A 17,500-nucleotide genomic window follows, 5' to 3' on the forward strand; every position below is an offset into this window, starting at 1 on the left:
CCGCCAGAAAACAGCATGGAGAAACAGGTGATAGAGGCATGTCCCATGGGTCAAAGGGGCTGTTCTCTTAGATGCATTTTGTCATCAAGTTCAAGTCATTTATTTGTCACATACATGTGTACAAAGTACAAATGTATTGAAATGCTTAATGTTTTTGTGTGGTAACAATATCATGACATGGGAAAGGTATTTTTTAGCAAGGATGAGGTACATGAAATTTCAGTATGGGCTTTGGTGTGTCCAATTTGGACATGTTAATTCATAGATATTTAAATAGGTATTTTTAGTTACGTAACGTATTGCACTATTAAAGCCATTGATAACCTTTCATAGGTCTAATCTACAGAGCTTAAAGTAAAGTCTACTTTTATGGGAATTGAGTTTGTATGCATAAGTAGCATGCATTTCCCCTATTCCACAGGAAAGGTTTCTTCTTATCTACGATAGGGTACTCGTTAGGAGGATTGTCACTTGTATATTATATTATATTACCAGTATATTGTACTGTATTATATTATATTATATTATATTATATTATATTATATTATATTATATTATATTATATTATATATTGTGTTATCATGTAGTGTAGTATATTATATTATAGTATGGTATAGTATACTGTAGTATAGTATCGTATAATATCATGCTATTCAGAAGTGGGAGCAAACACATGGCATGTTTGTGTAAATGCCGTGACAGAGATGGCTGGCGATAATGTAAACATGCTCTTTTGTCTTTGTCCTTTTTCGTAGGAGCCATGGTCTCCACCGCGTTCCCCCTGCACATCCCCCCCTCAGTCGCCCTCCACCTACTGTCGCTACGGCTACAGCGCCCAGAGAAACGGCACCGAGCCGCTAGTGGGTAGGTCACCTGCCAATCAAAACCCCCAAATTGCCCCACCCATGAGCAGAAAAAAATAAAAAATCCCCTCACAATAGGGTCTGTTGGTCCTTGCGCTAAGTCAAGCAACAAATAAGCCCATGACAAATAAGCCCATGGCAAATAAGCGCGCCTGATTCATTCACCTTGTGTTCATTTGAAATGCAGTGCTGGGGGATGTGGATTATCCCTCAGAGGAGTAGCTCTCTCCAAACCTCCAAGCCTCTAATCCTGCCGTTATACCAGCTGCAACGGCACAGCGGCCCTCTTAGCTTTCTCCAACGTCTCTTGTGTAATGGCACTTTTACAGTATGCAAGGCGATTCATTCCTGAGCCTATTACTATTTGCATGAGCCACTGAAAACATTCTGTGTGATTTCTTTTCTCTCATCTTCTTGGTGATATCACTGTACGGTGGAGGTTGTCAGACATGTTTAAAATGTGTAAATGAGCGACAGTCTGGTTTGTAAAATGGGCTTTTTATTGGGACACTCTTGGGAGAGTGCTCCTGCCAAGAAATGTATGTGCAAGCTCTGAATCAGATAATGAGATCAGGGAGTTGAGCTTTGGAAACGTAAAGGATAACTTGGTCCAGTGGTTTCTGTGGCCTTTTTTCCTCAGCAGACATTAATGTGATAATTGTAATCAGCATAGCTGAAACTGCTGATGTGTGATTATCATCTATAAATGAAGACTAATGCTCCTCACTTTTCCATGGAACAGAAGATTTACTGAACAAAGAGTGACTAAAGTTCTTTGAATTATTATTGAATCAAGGCTAGTTTGCACAACTTGGCCTATTTCCTGCTTGGATCAGTTAATTGTAGGTCATGGATCACTACAAAGAAATAATTTAGCAGATATAAAGGAATCTGGGTGGCATTGCTCAACAAAACAAATGACAGACATATTTTTCTGGTGTATTATTGTCTCTTTAATCATGGGTAGATTTTATCCGTTGAAATTAACAGGGCACTTCCTTTATTGTTCCAGTGCTGACCATTCCAGTAAAATCAGACCGCTGTGCTCTAGCCTTCTGTTCTCTTCTCTGCTCTACATGCGAATATGGCTCTCTGCTTGTGGTTCAGTGTAGTAGCTATTCTCCCAGTGGTGCGGGGGGGCAGTTGGGGTATTTGGCCTTGGCCCACCACACAGACAGTTGCATTTCATTAATGCTCCCCCGTGGAGTATCAATGTCAGCCCTCTAATCTCCTCACCTGCTATGGAGGAAACCCTGAACAACACCCCCACTCTCTGCTCTGAAGTGTGTGTGAGTGGACATTAGTGCACAGTAATCATAGTCATGGCCGTGGCCATGGCCGCATCCCGGTGATGTGGCTGTTGTCCCTGGTAAACTCATGGGACCTCTGTCATTCACTGGTGTTACATCAGGATGTATATTGGCTTTTGGGAATGCTTTGGCTCCCACTGTATTGATTTTTTGTCGTTAGAGGACTCATAAAGTCCCATAGATGGTCTCTTAAGGTGATGATACATGGCACACCTTTTGAGCAAGGTTGCTGGGCAACCACACAAGTGGATTGGATGGTCATGATCATTTGTACTCCAGAAACAAATATCCCAATATCAATATCAAAGGGAACATGCCAGAACAACAATACTCAGGAACATTTCCCACCAACATTGCTCCAAATATCACCTTGTGTATCATCAGCTTTACAAGGTAGTGCACCACAGTAGCAGTAGCAATTGAATACAGTAGTCTCAGTGTTAGGGCGAGTTAATGATTACTGGGGTGTTTTCATCTCAGCTGGTTATTATTGACAGTGAGAGGACGAGGATCTGTGCATGCTCCACAGTTGACTCAGTCGGCGACAGTCAAACAGTATTGAGTACAATTGATTATTCCACTCATCAAGCGCTCAATGGAAATCATTGTGTGTCTGAACATGGAGTTTTAGACATACTCTGTGCTGTTATATTTCTCATAGGATACCATTTCTCATTGTGCTGCATTGTCCATACCTGGTGAGTCTTGCACATTCAGTATTAATGCCACTGCACGAATTCTCGTGATTTATGTGTTCTTTATACCGATACATTTGTTGCAGAGGCTGTAGATTCTGGTGTGTGTGTGTGGTCTGCCGTTGTGTCTTTCCCACGGATGTCTCGAGCCCAGCTAGTATGCATGCGCCGAGCCCCACAGGGCCCTCCCCGAGCCCAGCCTGCCCATTAGTAACCAGGCAACCAGAAACATCAGAATTTCATTTATCACATTGGCGGCCCGGCGGCGGTTCACATTCTCTCCCAGGTCCGCCGGAGCTCTTTGTTTCAAGAAAGTGCAAGGCCAGCCCAGGTCATTCATCAAGCGGAATGGCCTGTAGGGATATCTTCGGCTGCTTGCTTTGTTTTCCTATTAGACAGATTCACTGCCCATTAACACAAGGTGTACACATTACAGCTCAGGGCAGCTCTCGTTATGTGTAATTAATTTTGAGTTTACTCGTTTAATTAAAAAAAAAAGACACACAATAACATTTGTCAAGATATTTTCCTCAAGCTCTATGTATAGATAGATGTATATAACTGTGTAAAGCTATAGATGTTATGAGCATCTTGTTTTTAAATAGTTAAACCGGAATAGTTGTTTCTTTGTCAATTCTCAATATAATTCTTCAACAGCAGTTATACGTCGTACATCAGTTGCCAGTTAGCAGTTATGTGACCTTCATTTTAGCTCAGATGTGCAGCTATTAGTCAGCCTCAGTGACTCTATATCCTGTCATTGGTCAGCATGCTTGCTTTCCCCCGTGGCTGTCCTTGAGCTGCCTGGATATGCTGTTTATATGAATCAGAGAGTGTCCCCTTCAGGGCTGTGTGCAGAAAGCCCTTACAGGCCTTAGTTTCAGCCATGCAAAGCAGTAAAACTCTGAAGCTTAGGGCTCCTGCTTTTCTGCTGTGGGTCAGCACAATCTGGGGGCACTGCCCTCTCAGGCCATTAACAATAATGTGTATCAAGTTTTATGGACACTAAGCTTATCGTGCAGCAGATTGTCAGGCCATATGTGCTGGAATTTAACCTGGTACGGTTTTGTGTGATTCCCATCATGTGTGTGTCAGTTTGGTGTAACCCAGAGGCTGTTGCTAAAAATACAGGCCAATTTAGGAGGTTTGAGACTTCCATTACAAACAAACGGGCTAAAAACAGATATCAGCTGATGGCTTAGCACCTGTTTGTGACCTATGACACGTCAATGTCTCGGCGAATCACTGAATCACACAGGAGACTGTCAAGGCTGTCAAGCCAGCGCTTGGCAGTGGAATCAGATGGGTGGGAGCCGGTGTCTCCGTTTAGTCATGTATGCTGACCCTGTTAATCAACATTCACACAAGGGCGGGGAAAAGGTGTGACGAGATGTGAATGTTAAGTGAAGGCAAAGCGGATCGAAACAGCAGCGCCCTCCGCAGGTAAAGCCTTGAATATCACCACAAGTAGGCTTTACATGTCATAACGCTGTAGCTCTGTTGGGGGATGTACATTCATCCATCCACTCACTCATCCACTACATAGTGACTGTATGTATGTTTTGTTTCTAAGTTTCCTTGACTTTTGCTTAGTAATGCGAGGCTACTCTTTTACCATTCATCACAATGCTGGTCAGATTTCTGTGTATCGAGCTGGACCACACTGGGACTAGTCCTTCACCTTTGAGCAGCGTCACAGTGGTCGGTTGTGAAGTCCAGTCACGTTGAGCGCGGCTCCTCTGCACGCTGGACATCCGTGGTGTCAGCAGGATAGCGTTTGTAAACATCCCTCTGTGGCTTTATCCTTCACCCTCGCTCTGCTGTCAGTCAGCAGCAGCCACTTATACAGCAGGCCGCCCACACACAGACACACACACACACACACACACACACACACACACACACACACACACACATACACCACACACATAAAGACACACACACACAAAAACACACACCACGCACATAAAGACACACACACACAAAAACACACACACACACAGTAAACACAGACTCAGATGCTCTCAGCTCTATATAATTTCTCTAATTCACACCCTGCCGAGTCATCTCCCCAGGAGCAGCGTTGGAAGCTGGAGACCAAGTGGCATCCGGCCCGAGGGGCAGCGCGGATTAGCTTCCAGTCAAAACAATAAACAACACCACTCTCCTGGTTTCAAGTGATTCTCCCACTGGTTTGTTTTCGACTCAATTCATAATGTCGATAGACTCACCCTGGGAGATGGTTGTTGTTGATACTTCAGACGTGAGTTAGAATGAGATGGAATTCATTGATTTTTGTAAAGTCTTTTGCCAAAATGAAGTGTGTGTTTATAACACGGCTCCTGCTGCTGCTGCTGTTGTGTCGGGAGTCGTGAAAGATGTAGCAGGTTAGATTAGGCCCCATTTTGAGAAGCAAATCCCATTAATGCCATGTGAAGTGTGATTATCGCCTCCCGCACAGAGACGCTCATTCATCTGAAAATAGAACACCCAGATGCTTTCTCTCACTAGTCCTCTCCCCTCTCTCCCTTTCTGTCGTACACAGAATCCCAACACACACACACACACACACACACACACACACACACACACACACACACACACCATGTGCTCAGACACACATACGCACACACACACCCCACCCCTGTGTCCAGCTTCAGCTGTTGTTGAGGGTGACCTCACAGAGTGAAAATGGTTATCCATCCCATTGCACACCACCCCAACCTCATGCACACACACACACACACACACACACACACACACACACACACACACTCACAGTTTCCCTATGTGTCCCCTCAGGGTACGAGGGTAAATATCCAGCCCGGCCCGCCATGCTCCAGGAGAACTCCTCACCCAGTCACTACAGCCACAAGCCCGCCCCAGAGCAGCCCGCCATCACAAGGGTAAGGAGCACCACCACACACACACACACACACACACACACACACACACACACAGTCATACACACACACACACACACACACACACACACACACACACACACACACACAGTCATACACACACACACACAAACACACATACACACTAACTAACTAACATTGTTAACTAAAAGTGATAGTGATAATGACTGTGATAGGAGTGTAAATGAGCATTTGGTGACTTGCGGAGTAAACCCGCACAGAGCGTTCCCAGCACAGGGCAGCTCAGTGGACCACGCTCTGACCGCACTCCCTCCCTCCGCAGGCCCTGTCCACAGAGAGGCTCACAGACGGAGCCACAGACGACTACTCCGATGACCCCTGGAGGATCACAGAGGAACAGCGCGACTACTACACCAACCAGTTCAGGACCCTGCAGCCCGATCTGGGAGGTCTCATTCTGGGTAAGGCTGCCTGTCCGCAACCACCGTCCACTTTTCTGTTTGGATAAATCTGTCTGCTATTGTTGTGTTATTATTAGCTACAGTTTAGTGAGGCACGGGCACATTATGCAATGTGTTGCTACTTTAATGATAACTTTTAAAAAGGCTTTTTTGTTTAAAATCTATTTCTGCAGTAGTTCCATTTTCCTTTCCTATTGTCACATGCATCATTTGTGTAGTTTATAACAACAAACCAACTCGATCACTTTCAGTAACATCTCATATCTCCTCCAGAGCAGAGCGTTTCCTGGAAGCTGGTTATTGCTTTTCTCTAATCTTCTTTTGTGTGTTCAGGAACTGTTGCAAAGAACTTCTTCACCAAGTCAAAGCTTCCAATACCCGAACTTTCCCATATATGGTAAGTGTGTGAATGCGTTGAACACAGAGGGGGGGGGGGGGGGGGGGTTACGAGTAGTAGGAGGTTGTCTCACCTCTGTCCTGTCAAGCAAAACCACTAAAAGGTGCCCCATAAAGAGCCTGACCCTTATCGACCTGCTGTCCTTTCAGACCGTTTCCTCCTGTACCTTTAAGATGGCCAGAGATCAAATAACACACTAGCTGGGTTCTCTGCTCCAAAAAAGCCCCATAGTTATACGAGGTCAGATGTCAGGCCAGATTAACATACCTTCACCGTTACATAACGGCACTGAGAGTCTCTGTGTGAGTACCAGCCAGATTAGCCACGTGCGGTGGTCAGTTCCCTTTTTCAAATGCAGCACTTCTACACTGTACTGTACACACTCCGTGGGTTACGGATGTTAGTTCTACATGGGAAATAACACAACAGTGAAAACACACCTGAATGTAATCAAACACCATTATTCTTACACACTTCCTCTCAGCAAAATAAGCGTTTATTTCCTTGAATCAGATGTGTTGTGATTGGATGCTTAAACAAAAAAGCCCTCTATTGTCCATCCTGTATGCATGGGTGTGTGTATGTGTGAATGTGTGTTCATACATGAGCATCAAGTATGGGAATAACTTTGATTTGTGGTGTGTGTGTGTGTGTGTGTGTGTGTGTGTGTGTGTGTGTGTGTGTGTGTGTGTGTGTGTGTGTGTGTGTGTGTGTGTGTGTGTGTGTGTGTGTCTCATTCCAGGGAGCTGAGTGATGCGGACCGTGACGGAGCACTCACATTCCCCGAGTTCTGCACGGCGTTCCACCTCATCGTGGCTCGGAAGAACGGATACCCACTCCCCGAAAAGCTCCCCCCATCCCTGCGACCCAGCCTCCTCGCATGCGGCGAGGTCACTGTAGATTCTCCCAAGGTTCGGACACACTCACATCCTGGTTCCTCCCCTGGGTTCACCTCCTCTTTAACATCCTCTCTCCATTCATTTCACTGTGACTGGGACCAACATAGCTATTAATGTTTCTTATTTATGGCAAGCCTAACCTTTTGTCCGCTGCCCAAACCTACAAACAGCATTAATTGTGGCACAATTACTTGCTGTTGGATTCTGTCCACTGCAAGTCAATACATTTTTATTTCCCATTATTGTCACAACATGCAACATTTGCTTTGGAATATATTTGATCTGCAAAGTGGCCAAAAGTCCCAATTATAATTCTGCTGTTTGATTATGTCCACTGCAGTTGAATAAATTGATTGCTATTCAGTACCACCCACAATATTTGCTTTGGAATATATATTTGGGACACACAGCTGTTGGTTTAGTGGCCAGAGAAGCTAGGTTTCTAGTGCTGTGTCAGCCAGATGCAGTGGGATTTGAATGATGTTGCTTCAGCAAAATAGGCAAATAGAGGAAGCCCAGGGAAGACCAGGAACTGTTTTGATTGTGTGGTTCTTCAGACTATTTATATTGTGTGTAAGTGTGTAGCATGTTGTGGAGGTTACATTCAGAATCAAATATGTACCTACATAAAGATATGAAAAATGTTAAGCAATGTTTGAAACTCTTCACTCTCCACTCTTTTTTGTCTCCCATTAAATATTCATCATGCAGATCATTCAGCCGCTCATTGTATTTGAGGATAGCACACCTAGGGCCATCCAGCAGGTAAGCACTATTCACATTAGTGTTCAATGAAAATGCTAATCTCAAACCTCATTTGCTAGAAGGTGATTCACGTAACCTTAGATAGGGGGCAATAATGAGCCTGATATAATGCCCCAGCACCCTAGACATCTGGGTTGCTAGAAGCTGAAATTAAAGCCACTTTGCTGCATGGATGTTAAATCACTCATTGGAGTGACAGATTCACGACTCTTTTGTGAATGCATGCTTGATATCCCAACAGGAAAAAGGCATGGTTGAAATACAGCAGGCCAGTCCTCTGCCAGCCCTGACTACATCAAAGCCTGACGTTAGGGACGAGGCCAGAAAGTCAGGTAAATGTGTGGTGGTTCAGCACCAACCGACGTCGAGCAGAAGGTCTGAAATTGCCTCAAGCCCTCAAAGCCTCGGGAGAGCTTTTCATTATAATACAGTGATGTCTTGGAGTCGCCATCCCAAACAGTAATTTACAGTCATTCTGACAGACCAGTCATAACTGGTTCCAGCTGCGCTGCTTATTTGAGTTGTGCTGGCAGTGTTGAGCAGGTATTGGTGTGAGTCAGGCAGTATGCTAACCTTGCAATGGTGTCGGGAGGTTGTCAAAATTACTCTCGTTCTGTTGCTGTTACACAAGAGAAGTGTCACAGTCCCATTCCCGTCATTCTAATTCTCAGTCTGAAGTCTTTTTCTCTGAACGTTGCTGTCGGTAGCATTCAAAATCCACTGTTCTTGGGTTTAGAATGAAATTGCCCCGATTTTATAATATTTCCCATTGTCAGAAAAATAAAACTGTGGTCATATGATATTATTTAATGTTTTCCCTCTTGTTGTTTCAACCATCCATTTTTGATGCCCATGCAGAACTGAGCCCAAAGCGAGCGGTGGTCACTGTGGCGACCCAGGAGAAGCCCGTCCAGCACGTCCTGCCTGTCAGCGCTGCCAACCTCAAACCAGGTCACGCCAAAACCCCCTTTCTCAGCAACCACTCGTCCAGACGTCGCTCAGCACTTGTCTCACCATCCCTAAACACACCATGCCGCCACTGTATCGCCAGTAGCATAAACAGCAGAAGGTCATTCATTATAGCCCATTATGCCACCTGGCAGAGTAGTGGTGGTGATCTTGAGACAGTGTTCTTACCCAACACACAACTTAGAGCTTGAGTGTGTATTTTGTAGTCAGAGTGGCTGTTGTGGTTGAAAAGTATTGACTGCGGCTTTGTGTAATATCGATCTCACAATCATCCGTACCCTGCTGCCACCCTCTGGTCTCACATTTGCCCATCTAATGCTCAGATATCATATGAACCTCAATGTATTTCTCTTGCTTCTGCTGTCTCCACAAATACCGAAACTTAAGGGGCCAACGAGCTTCGCTGACACTAAGACAAGCATGGGGATCTTTTAAATGGGAACAAAAATAGTGTCACCAATCTGAGAAATGTTTAGATGCTTGCGGGAACTACTCCAAACAGGCACGTACTCCAGATGCTCGTATCTTGTATCTTTCTTTTTGTCTGGGATGCACACTAGCATAACAACCGTCCCTCTCTCTCACAACACTGTTAAGATCTAACCCCCTGGTCCCGAAATACACGTGACGTCAGAAGACAAATAGTTTGCCTTGGATGGGACTTTAGAATAATAGATTTTAGAACACAGGAGAAACCTGAAAAGTCCTTGACTGTGTGAGGGAGGAAGTCAATCTGAGAGGACAGGAGAGGAAGCTCTGTATGAATGTACTGGGAGGAGATGCAATACAAGCACTATAAAGCAATACTATGTGTTGCCACATTTTAGATTTATGATCATGTGGTTGAATTTGACAAGAGTCACATTTACTGGGAATGCATGGTATGTTTTTTGTCTTTCGTGGAGTTTGTGTGCACAGTGCGCATAGACTACACTAGATATACTGCACGTGTTGTCTAGATTCTTTATAAATAATTTGTTAGAGATTATTCTGCTGTCACACACTGACAACTTCCCTTTTTTGATGGCCAAACCACAGAGCAGAAGTGTGGTCCTCCATTGTTGAATATATGAATGCTCTTTTCAGATCCCCCAAATGAGTTGGATCCCAACATGAAGTCACGAACGAGGCCCAGGTAAGTCTCTCTGTGAGACTTCTTTTAGACTGTAAATTGTAGTTTACATGGTTGTTTTGAGAGGTTGTTTTTCCCTGTGTGTTTCCCCATTATGTCTTCCCCACATATTTTATATTTTTCAATATCTGTGCAGCTGAATTTGACTTTGATTGAGAGGAACAGTAGAGATCGCAGGAGCACTGCAGACCTGTAACGAGTCCATCGGAATGCAGGAAAGTTTGGCCATTCCACCCATGCTGTTGTATGCCTCTGTTGTGTGCAGGTCGTACTCCAGCACCTCCATAGATGATGCCATGAAGAAGGTGGAGGAGCCCCCCACCCCTCCACCGCGGCCCCAGAAGAGCCACTCACGCGCCTCCTCTCTGGACCTCAACAAGCTCTTTCAGCAGGGCAGCCAGGGTAAGCATGCAGTGGGTGCTAAAACAAAGGTCTTCAATCTTTAAAGGATCACAATGCAGTTCTTTTACCTGAAAATAACAGCTTCAAACTCATTCTGATACTACACTGACATCCAGCCTCTGACATTGCCAATTCACACCCAGAATGCTTGATATTGCCTCATGTAACATTGTTAATGCGGGTAGGATTGCGACCCTTTTAATCAGTTTATGATTAACTGGGTACCATCTTAGCGCTAAATGGCATTAAATATTGACGCCAAAGGGCATAGATATCAATTCTTTCATTGTGTTCCTTTAAAAGACTTTGAAGCTTAATTAGAAGATCATTGTGCAGTATATGTAGAGCGTAGACCTTCAGAAATGCTATAGACTTCACATAGTTTTAGGCTATTTGCTCAGGAATTATCACACAGCGCACAGGGAGTATAGGACGTCTGTTGGTGGAGGACTGGCCAGGACCATTGTGCTCCATTTAAATCAGCAGGATCGAAGTGGAAGGACTTGTGTCAACAGATTCAGTGAAATCAAATCACAGACTGGTCCTAAGCAAACATTTCTGAAGTATTGTGCGGTTTAAAACAGAAACATGGGGATGGAGTGTTTTAGTTGGGAAGATTTGTTAAAGTTAGCTTTTTTTGCTGTTATTTTAACTGAAACATTGATGATTAAAATCTAAGAACTACATAGGTAGACAATTCTATATGAATATCCTGCCATAGATATTAGTTCAATGGCAAACTTCTGATCTAATCACTTGATTGTGTGCCCCCCCCCCCCACCCACCTCCATCTCTGTCTCTCCTTCGGTCTCCCAGGTGTAAAGAGTGGCTGGTTACCACCTCCCCCAGCTCTCCCCCCAAGACCCCCAGCTACACAGGTACTCCAGTACTCTACACACACACACACACACACACACACACACACACACACACACACACAAACACACATTAACACTCCTACACAAGGTTGTTAAGCACATGAGCTTTTGAGCTCACAGATCACAGCTCAGCTGTTTGCGGGCAGTTCATTTAATGTCTAAAAGTTTCAGAAGAAAGTTGTTCCAGGCCATTTTCCAAAGAAATATTCAGGTATGTGCAGACACATATTTTGTAAAAAGCTTTCTCAGCCTGCAAGTAAGCAAGTCCTAAATATTGTCGATAAAGCTGTTTTTTGCTTTCATGGCAAGAGCTGTGCTTGAAATGTCGAAATGCCACAAATATTTTTATGTTATCTGTCAAGCCCAAAATATTGTAAAGCAGACAGACACAGACTTCAACTACCAGTGACACAGCAAAGAGTTTTGTGTTGAGAAAAGCTCTTTCCTCTGCCACACCTTTTCAGATCCCACACTTCCTCCCCGCCGCAGACAAGCCTTCCCAGAAGGCCGTGCAGCAGCCCAACTTTGCCGACTTCAGCAGGTTCAGAGAGGAGGTGAGACGAGTTTTTTTTTTTCTCTCTCTTCCCCCATGCGCCAGATCTTAACATTCCTCTCTCCAACTTTATTTCACCTTCTGCCTCTTTTTTTTCCCACACCTTGTATTTCTACCATCTTTTGCACTTTTTTTTACTCCTGTACTCAACAAAGTGCACCCACTGGAAAGGCCCCCGCCCTGTTGGTGGATGTGGGATTGCACCTACGCTTTCTGCTTTGCTCTGGATTCTTTAGTGGAGATGTGCACTTCAATCTGAAACGCTGAGCCAGTCTGTTCAGGATCTGCTAGACTTGCCCAGCGTTGTAAAGGTCAGATTAGAGTGACTCACTTTTCCAAGGAATAAAATGATCTCCACTACACAATGACTTTCAATAGGACACAAGAAATATCTGAACAACCGAACCAAGATCACAATTTGTGTGACACTCATTGTAGCCTTGTAGTCACATGTACTTTCAGTCACACTTGTTATGCATGTCAGAAATATTGTACTCACTTCTCAGTTCAAAGTCCAGCAGGCATTGAACAGGAAGTTGCTTTTTAACGTGGTCCTGTTAGAGAGGGAAAGGTACACACCTGTGTGTGTGTGCGTCTGTGTGTGTGTGTTTGTGTGAGTATGTGTGTATGTGTGTTTTTGTCTGTGTGTGTGTGTTTGTGTGAGTATGTGTGTATGTGTGTTTTGTGTGTGTGTGTGTGTGTGTGTGTGTGTGTGTGTGTGTGTGTGTGTGTGTGTGTGCACGCATTTGCACAAGTGTTTGTGTTTGTGTGTGCTTGTGCGTCTGTATGGGTGTGTGTGTGTGTGTGTGTGTGTGTGTGTGTACACGCACATAGTTGTACATGTGAATGTGTACACGTATCCCTGTTGTTTCCCAGGTCCGTCCACCCCCCCCTGCCAGTCGATCCTGTCAGCATGTTTCCTACAGGCCCCCTGGGGCTTGGAGTTAACTGGCGGAGGAGTGCGCTCAGGTTTCCCTGACGCAGGGCAGGCTGCACACCAAGAGACAGCTTTCCCACGGGCGCACCACAGAGTAATGGAAGCTCTTTGTCAAACCGACACAGGTCAAACAGACGATTTGCCCCTTGGCAACCATCAGCCCCTCGCAGATATTTAATACATTTCCTTGTTCTTCCGTGTCCAAGAGATGTGTGGAATTGATATTTAGAGAGACCTTTCGGCGTTTTGGCACACCCAGTTCACGAATCAATATTCCCCCACCTTCAGATCGGATCGTTTCTCGAGAATGTTTTTGGAAAAGAATATCAGGTCCTCATTGCTAGTTCAAACCCTGAGGGTATTTGTATGGCTGTCACCTACCCCCTTTGGTTGGGAGATGTTGGTGCTGTGAAAATAGCAATAGCTAAAGTCCTCAGGGAAATTAAGTCCTTATAAAGTTATGAAGAACTTATTTGCACATCAAACTGTTGAAATCTGACATCGACTGACAAGCAACAAGTTGGAACCGGTTTGGATTTTTGTCATTTGTTTTTCATTAGTGATAGGCCTGGGGCTGATTTGGAGTAAGATGGGAGAACGAGAGAGAGAGAGAGAGAGAGAGAGAGAGAGAGAGAGAGAGAGAGATGTGAATGAGAGATGGGTGATAACTCAATTATCACCCCGCATCCCTCCATTGGCCAACTCCTGCTCTGCATCCTCAGTGGACTCCATGACAGCTCATGATAAGATATAATGCACTCTTTATGGGTTTTCTCACAATAACTCCTATGACCTTTACAGTCTTGGGATTCAGCCTTGGGAGGAAGCTGTAAAAGTGTTTGTGTGTGTGTGTGTGTGTGAGAGAGAGAGAAAGAGAGAGAGAGAGAGAGAGAGATGAAAAAATAAGCCTCTTTCTATATATATCAGTTGGTAATAGTATTGTATAATTCAGAGTACAGGATTTGAAATGGATAAAAGCAGTAAAAAAATATTCATTGCAATCCCTTTAATCAGCTAGCAAAAGTTTAATTTGCATATACAGTGAACTCCCTCTTTTAGCTTTGCTCTACAGTCTGCATTTTTTTTTGTTCATTTTTCCCTTTTTCTTTCATTTCTTCATCCCTCTCTCCTTCCTCTCTTCCAAGTCATTGCGCACTATAACTGTCACCACATCCTGGAGTCCTAAATCAAAACAGAACGAGGGCCCAGCGAGATGCTGGCCTGGCGACACAGGGCTTCATTAGATTTGCTGGAGACCCAGCGACGGAGATGTGATAGAGTAGAATAGGCTGCTATATATACCCCATGTCTCTGGGGAATGTCACTCAAGGAGGCCTGGGCAGCGCTGGGCGTAGGGGGCGGGCGTAATCAGGAGAGTCTTAATGTGGCCGTGCCGAGAGCTCGGTGCCGGGCACTACAGTGGCAGGTTTCACCTGGAGGGTTCAGGGGGTGTTGGGTACATCATGCCAGTCTGGGTGTGCTTTTAAAAGCAAGACTGGTCAGGAGGACATAAATAAACCCTCATGCCCTTTGGTACCATTTCTCCTCTTGTGTCCCCTTATTCTCCAGGAGTCTCTAGTACTCATGTACACACAAAGATGGATGCACACACACACACACACACACAGAGGGAGAGAGAGAGAAAGAGAGATCACCCTCACCCACGTGCACTCACTCATGTAAGGCACCTGCCTGCTGTTTTATCATCCTTCTGCACTCTCTCATTCTCACATTCTCCTCTTTCACAATCTCCCGTGGTACTCTGTGTTCTGTTTTCTCCCTGTCAGTCTCGATTAATCTCCCTATCTATCTATTTGTCTATCTACCTATCCTTTCATCTCTCTCTCTTTCCCTCCCTCCCTCTCTCTCTCCCTGGCATATCCCACAGGATGTAGTTCAGTATCTTAATTAACCAACTTCAGATGAATAAATTCCTGTGTGGGTTAGACATGTATTCATGTCTGACCTCAAGCTGCAAGCCCAGACTGGAAGTTTCCGTCTCCTCCCATTGAAGGGAAAAGGAGTCAAAGAGGACACGGAGGGGGAAAGACTGTGTGATTAAAAGACACTCATTGCATATCTATATTTAGCTTTATAGCTAGCTTGATACAGCATTCCTCCACCAACTCAATTACTAAGCAGGAAATATCAGTAAATCTCTCTCTCTCTCTCTGTTGTCTCTGTCTCTCTCTTAGGGGAAGAGATATGTCTGTTTAAATGCATTTTTTGTTGTATGATTGCTTAGAGATCTCCACAGCCTCCTTGTCTTATGAGAGCCTGCAGAAAGACACTGAGCATGGCCATTGTCCCCCCTCTTTCTCTCTCTCTCTCTCGCTCACTCTCTCTCTCTATCTCTCTCTCTCTCTCTCTCTCTCTCTTGCTCACCAAACTCTCCACTACCCAGACCTCCTCAGAGAGCTTTTTTCATCAATGAGAGATTCAGAAGATCTATGTGTGTGTGTTTGTGTTTGACTGTGTGTGACTGTGTGTATGTCTGTATGTCTGTGCGTTCACTCCAAGAGTTTTTCTGGACTTTCTGGGCGTGCAGCCAACCTCACGGTTTCGGTCACGACCCCAACACAGCCGATCGTTCAGAGCAGAGCGTCTGTCTCACCGTCTCGGGCCTCACGTGCGCGCCTGCGTGCCTGTTTGTGCTGTCCGAGTGTTAAGTCTGCCGGTGCGATCCAGGACAAACGCAACACCATTTGCATCTTACCTCTGATGGGTATTTTGCACACCTCTCTAGTTTGATAGGTAGAACTGGCTCGTCTCATTCTACTTGTCTTATTGAATGGCCACTAGATGGCACTGTGGTTAATGATACACTAGGATGTGTCACCAATAGAACCCTATAAGCATAAACCTATCAGTTAAAGCTTACTTGACATGTCATCATATTTTCATGCATTACACCCCCACATGCAATCTGTACATGACTAAATTGTATTTTTCTATATGCTGCCCATTGTACCAATGTTAAGGACTTTAATAGCTCTAAGATATTCTGTGCAATGGAGGCATTGAGTATTTGATCCATGTCACCTCACTCCCCTGTAAGCAAGCATTGAATCTTATGACCAAGTCTGTCCACTCTTACCCTAACATTCTAATGGGCCACTCATAACATTCCACTGTCAGCTACATGAAATTTAATGGCATCTGCAGTGAGCTCACCTGGGCGTCTATTGGCCAGGGTTGCAAATCAGAGATGTCGAGTTGTTTTAGGGTCTGGGGCCTGTTTCATCCATTAGCCCTGAGGCTGAGTTGACCTTAAAGCTCATGCTTATAGCCTGCCAATAACCATCCCAGATATGAGACGACTCTGGACAAGGCCTGGCTCTGATCGGGCCCATATCTAGTCCAGATCTCCAACACAGCAGGGACAGTTTCATTGGAGAGTTAGCTACTACGTGCCAAGAGGGAGAACATGGGCATGGGCCACTCCCCTCAGCATACTTTATACAGACACTTTATGGGTGTGCAGATCAAATGTGAACATGATACTGTATTTACAGCGGATGAGGTAATGTGCTGTCTGTGTGTACCATGCCAGTGAGTCACAGTGAGTGGATAATCAAATTACATCTGATACATCTACATCACGTGATCCTTTATAGATGTCATATTTATGAGCGGGCATTGAGATGTGTTTGAAGCTGTATATGACATGCTATAAATACCTGATGGGTAAGTTCATCCTCACGTGAATGGTTTTGCTGAAGTAGTTTAGCAGGCCCTGTGCTTACAGGCACACTAATAGGAACAAGACATTGTGTAGGCATTCTTTCCTCCTCTTTGCAGTCTCTCTGTGTTTTATTCTCCACATAACACTTTGGTCGTAGCACTTTGAAATCCAGACCCTTCTACCCCCCCCCCCCTCCCACCTGTGACTGCTTAGCCATTCAAATTGCTGTCTCTTTGACTGACTCAGAGGCTGGCGAACGCTGTGATATATGCCACTCAGCGAAGCAGCGTCTGTCACGGCCTGAAAAAGATCGGGGGAAAAGAGGCTCCATCTATCACGCTTCCTCTGCGGGGTAGTTACTGGGAGGCGGCAGGAGCGACCCTAAATCTCCCACTCGGAAAAGGCCTGGTCTGATTTAGCGGTGTTAAATTGGACCCTATTTCACTCTTCCCGCTTTTTTTCCCTTCTTTTTAAATTCATGGGGCCTTCCTCCAGGGTCGACAGAGTGGACGTTAAATGGCCCCCTTTAACAAGGCCTCAGTGGCCCTCTCCGGGCTTTCTCTCTCGGCACATACACACGCAACTCCGCCTCACATGTTAAAGGGCTTCCTGTGAGCGCTCATGCCAAAGAGCGATGTTGGACACGTGCACGGTCTTCATGGGCCGTGT

General features: G+C 44.9%; 1 protein-coding gene across 2 annotated transcripts in view; it reads left to right on the forward strand.

The window, feature by feature from the left end:
* reps2 (RALBP1 associated Eps domain containing 2) overlaps nt 1–17,500 on the forward strand; it is a 35,848-nt gene that overhangs the window by 10,325 nt on the left and 8,023 nt on the right. Inside the window, exons 3-15 of one of the 2 annotated variants that reach the window (XM_042056957.1) lie at nt 1–36; nt 756–864; nt 5,671–5,774; nt 6,076–6,214; nt 6,548–6,611; nt 7,354–7,522; nt 8,222–8,275; nt 8,517–8,607; nt 9,134–9,226; nt 10,331–10,379; nt 10,642–10,778; nt 11,595–11,656; nt 12,121–12,210. The exon at nt 1–36 is cut by the window's left edge and continues 164 nt beyond it. In XM_042056957.1, the coding sequence (XP_041912891.1) occupies nt 1–36; nt 756–864; nt 5,671–5,774; nt 6,076–6,214; nt 6,548–6,611; nt 7,354–7,522; nt 8,222–8,275; nt 8,517–8,607; nt 9,134–9,226; nt 10,331–10,379; nt 10,642–10,778; nt 11,595–11,656; nt 12,121–12,210 (1,197 nt within the window). The remainder of the gene's footprint in view (nt 37–755; nt 865–5,670; nt 5,775–6,075; nt 6,215–6,547; nt 6,612–7,353; nt 7,523–8,221; nt 8,276–8,516; nt 8,608–9,133; nt 9,227–10,330; nt 10,380–10,641; nt 10,779–11,594; nt 11,657–12,120; nt 12,211–17,500) is intronic. The other variant, XM_042056958.1, reaches the window with a different exon arrangement.

The sequence above is a fragment of the Alosa sapidissima genome, chromosome 12, assembly GCF_018492685.1.
Source record: "Alosa sapidissima isolate fAloSap1 chromosome 12, fAloSap1.pri, whole genome shotgun sequence".
In the NCBI taxonomy this organism is placed as follows: domain Eukaryota; kingdom Metazoa; phylum Chordata; class Actinopteri; order Clupeiformes; family Clupeidae; genus Alosa; species Alosa sapidissima.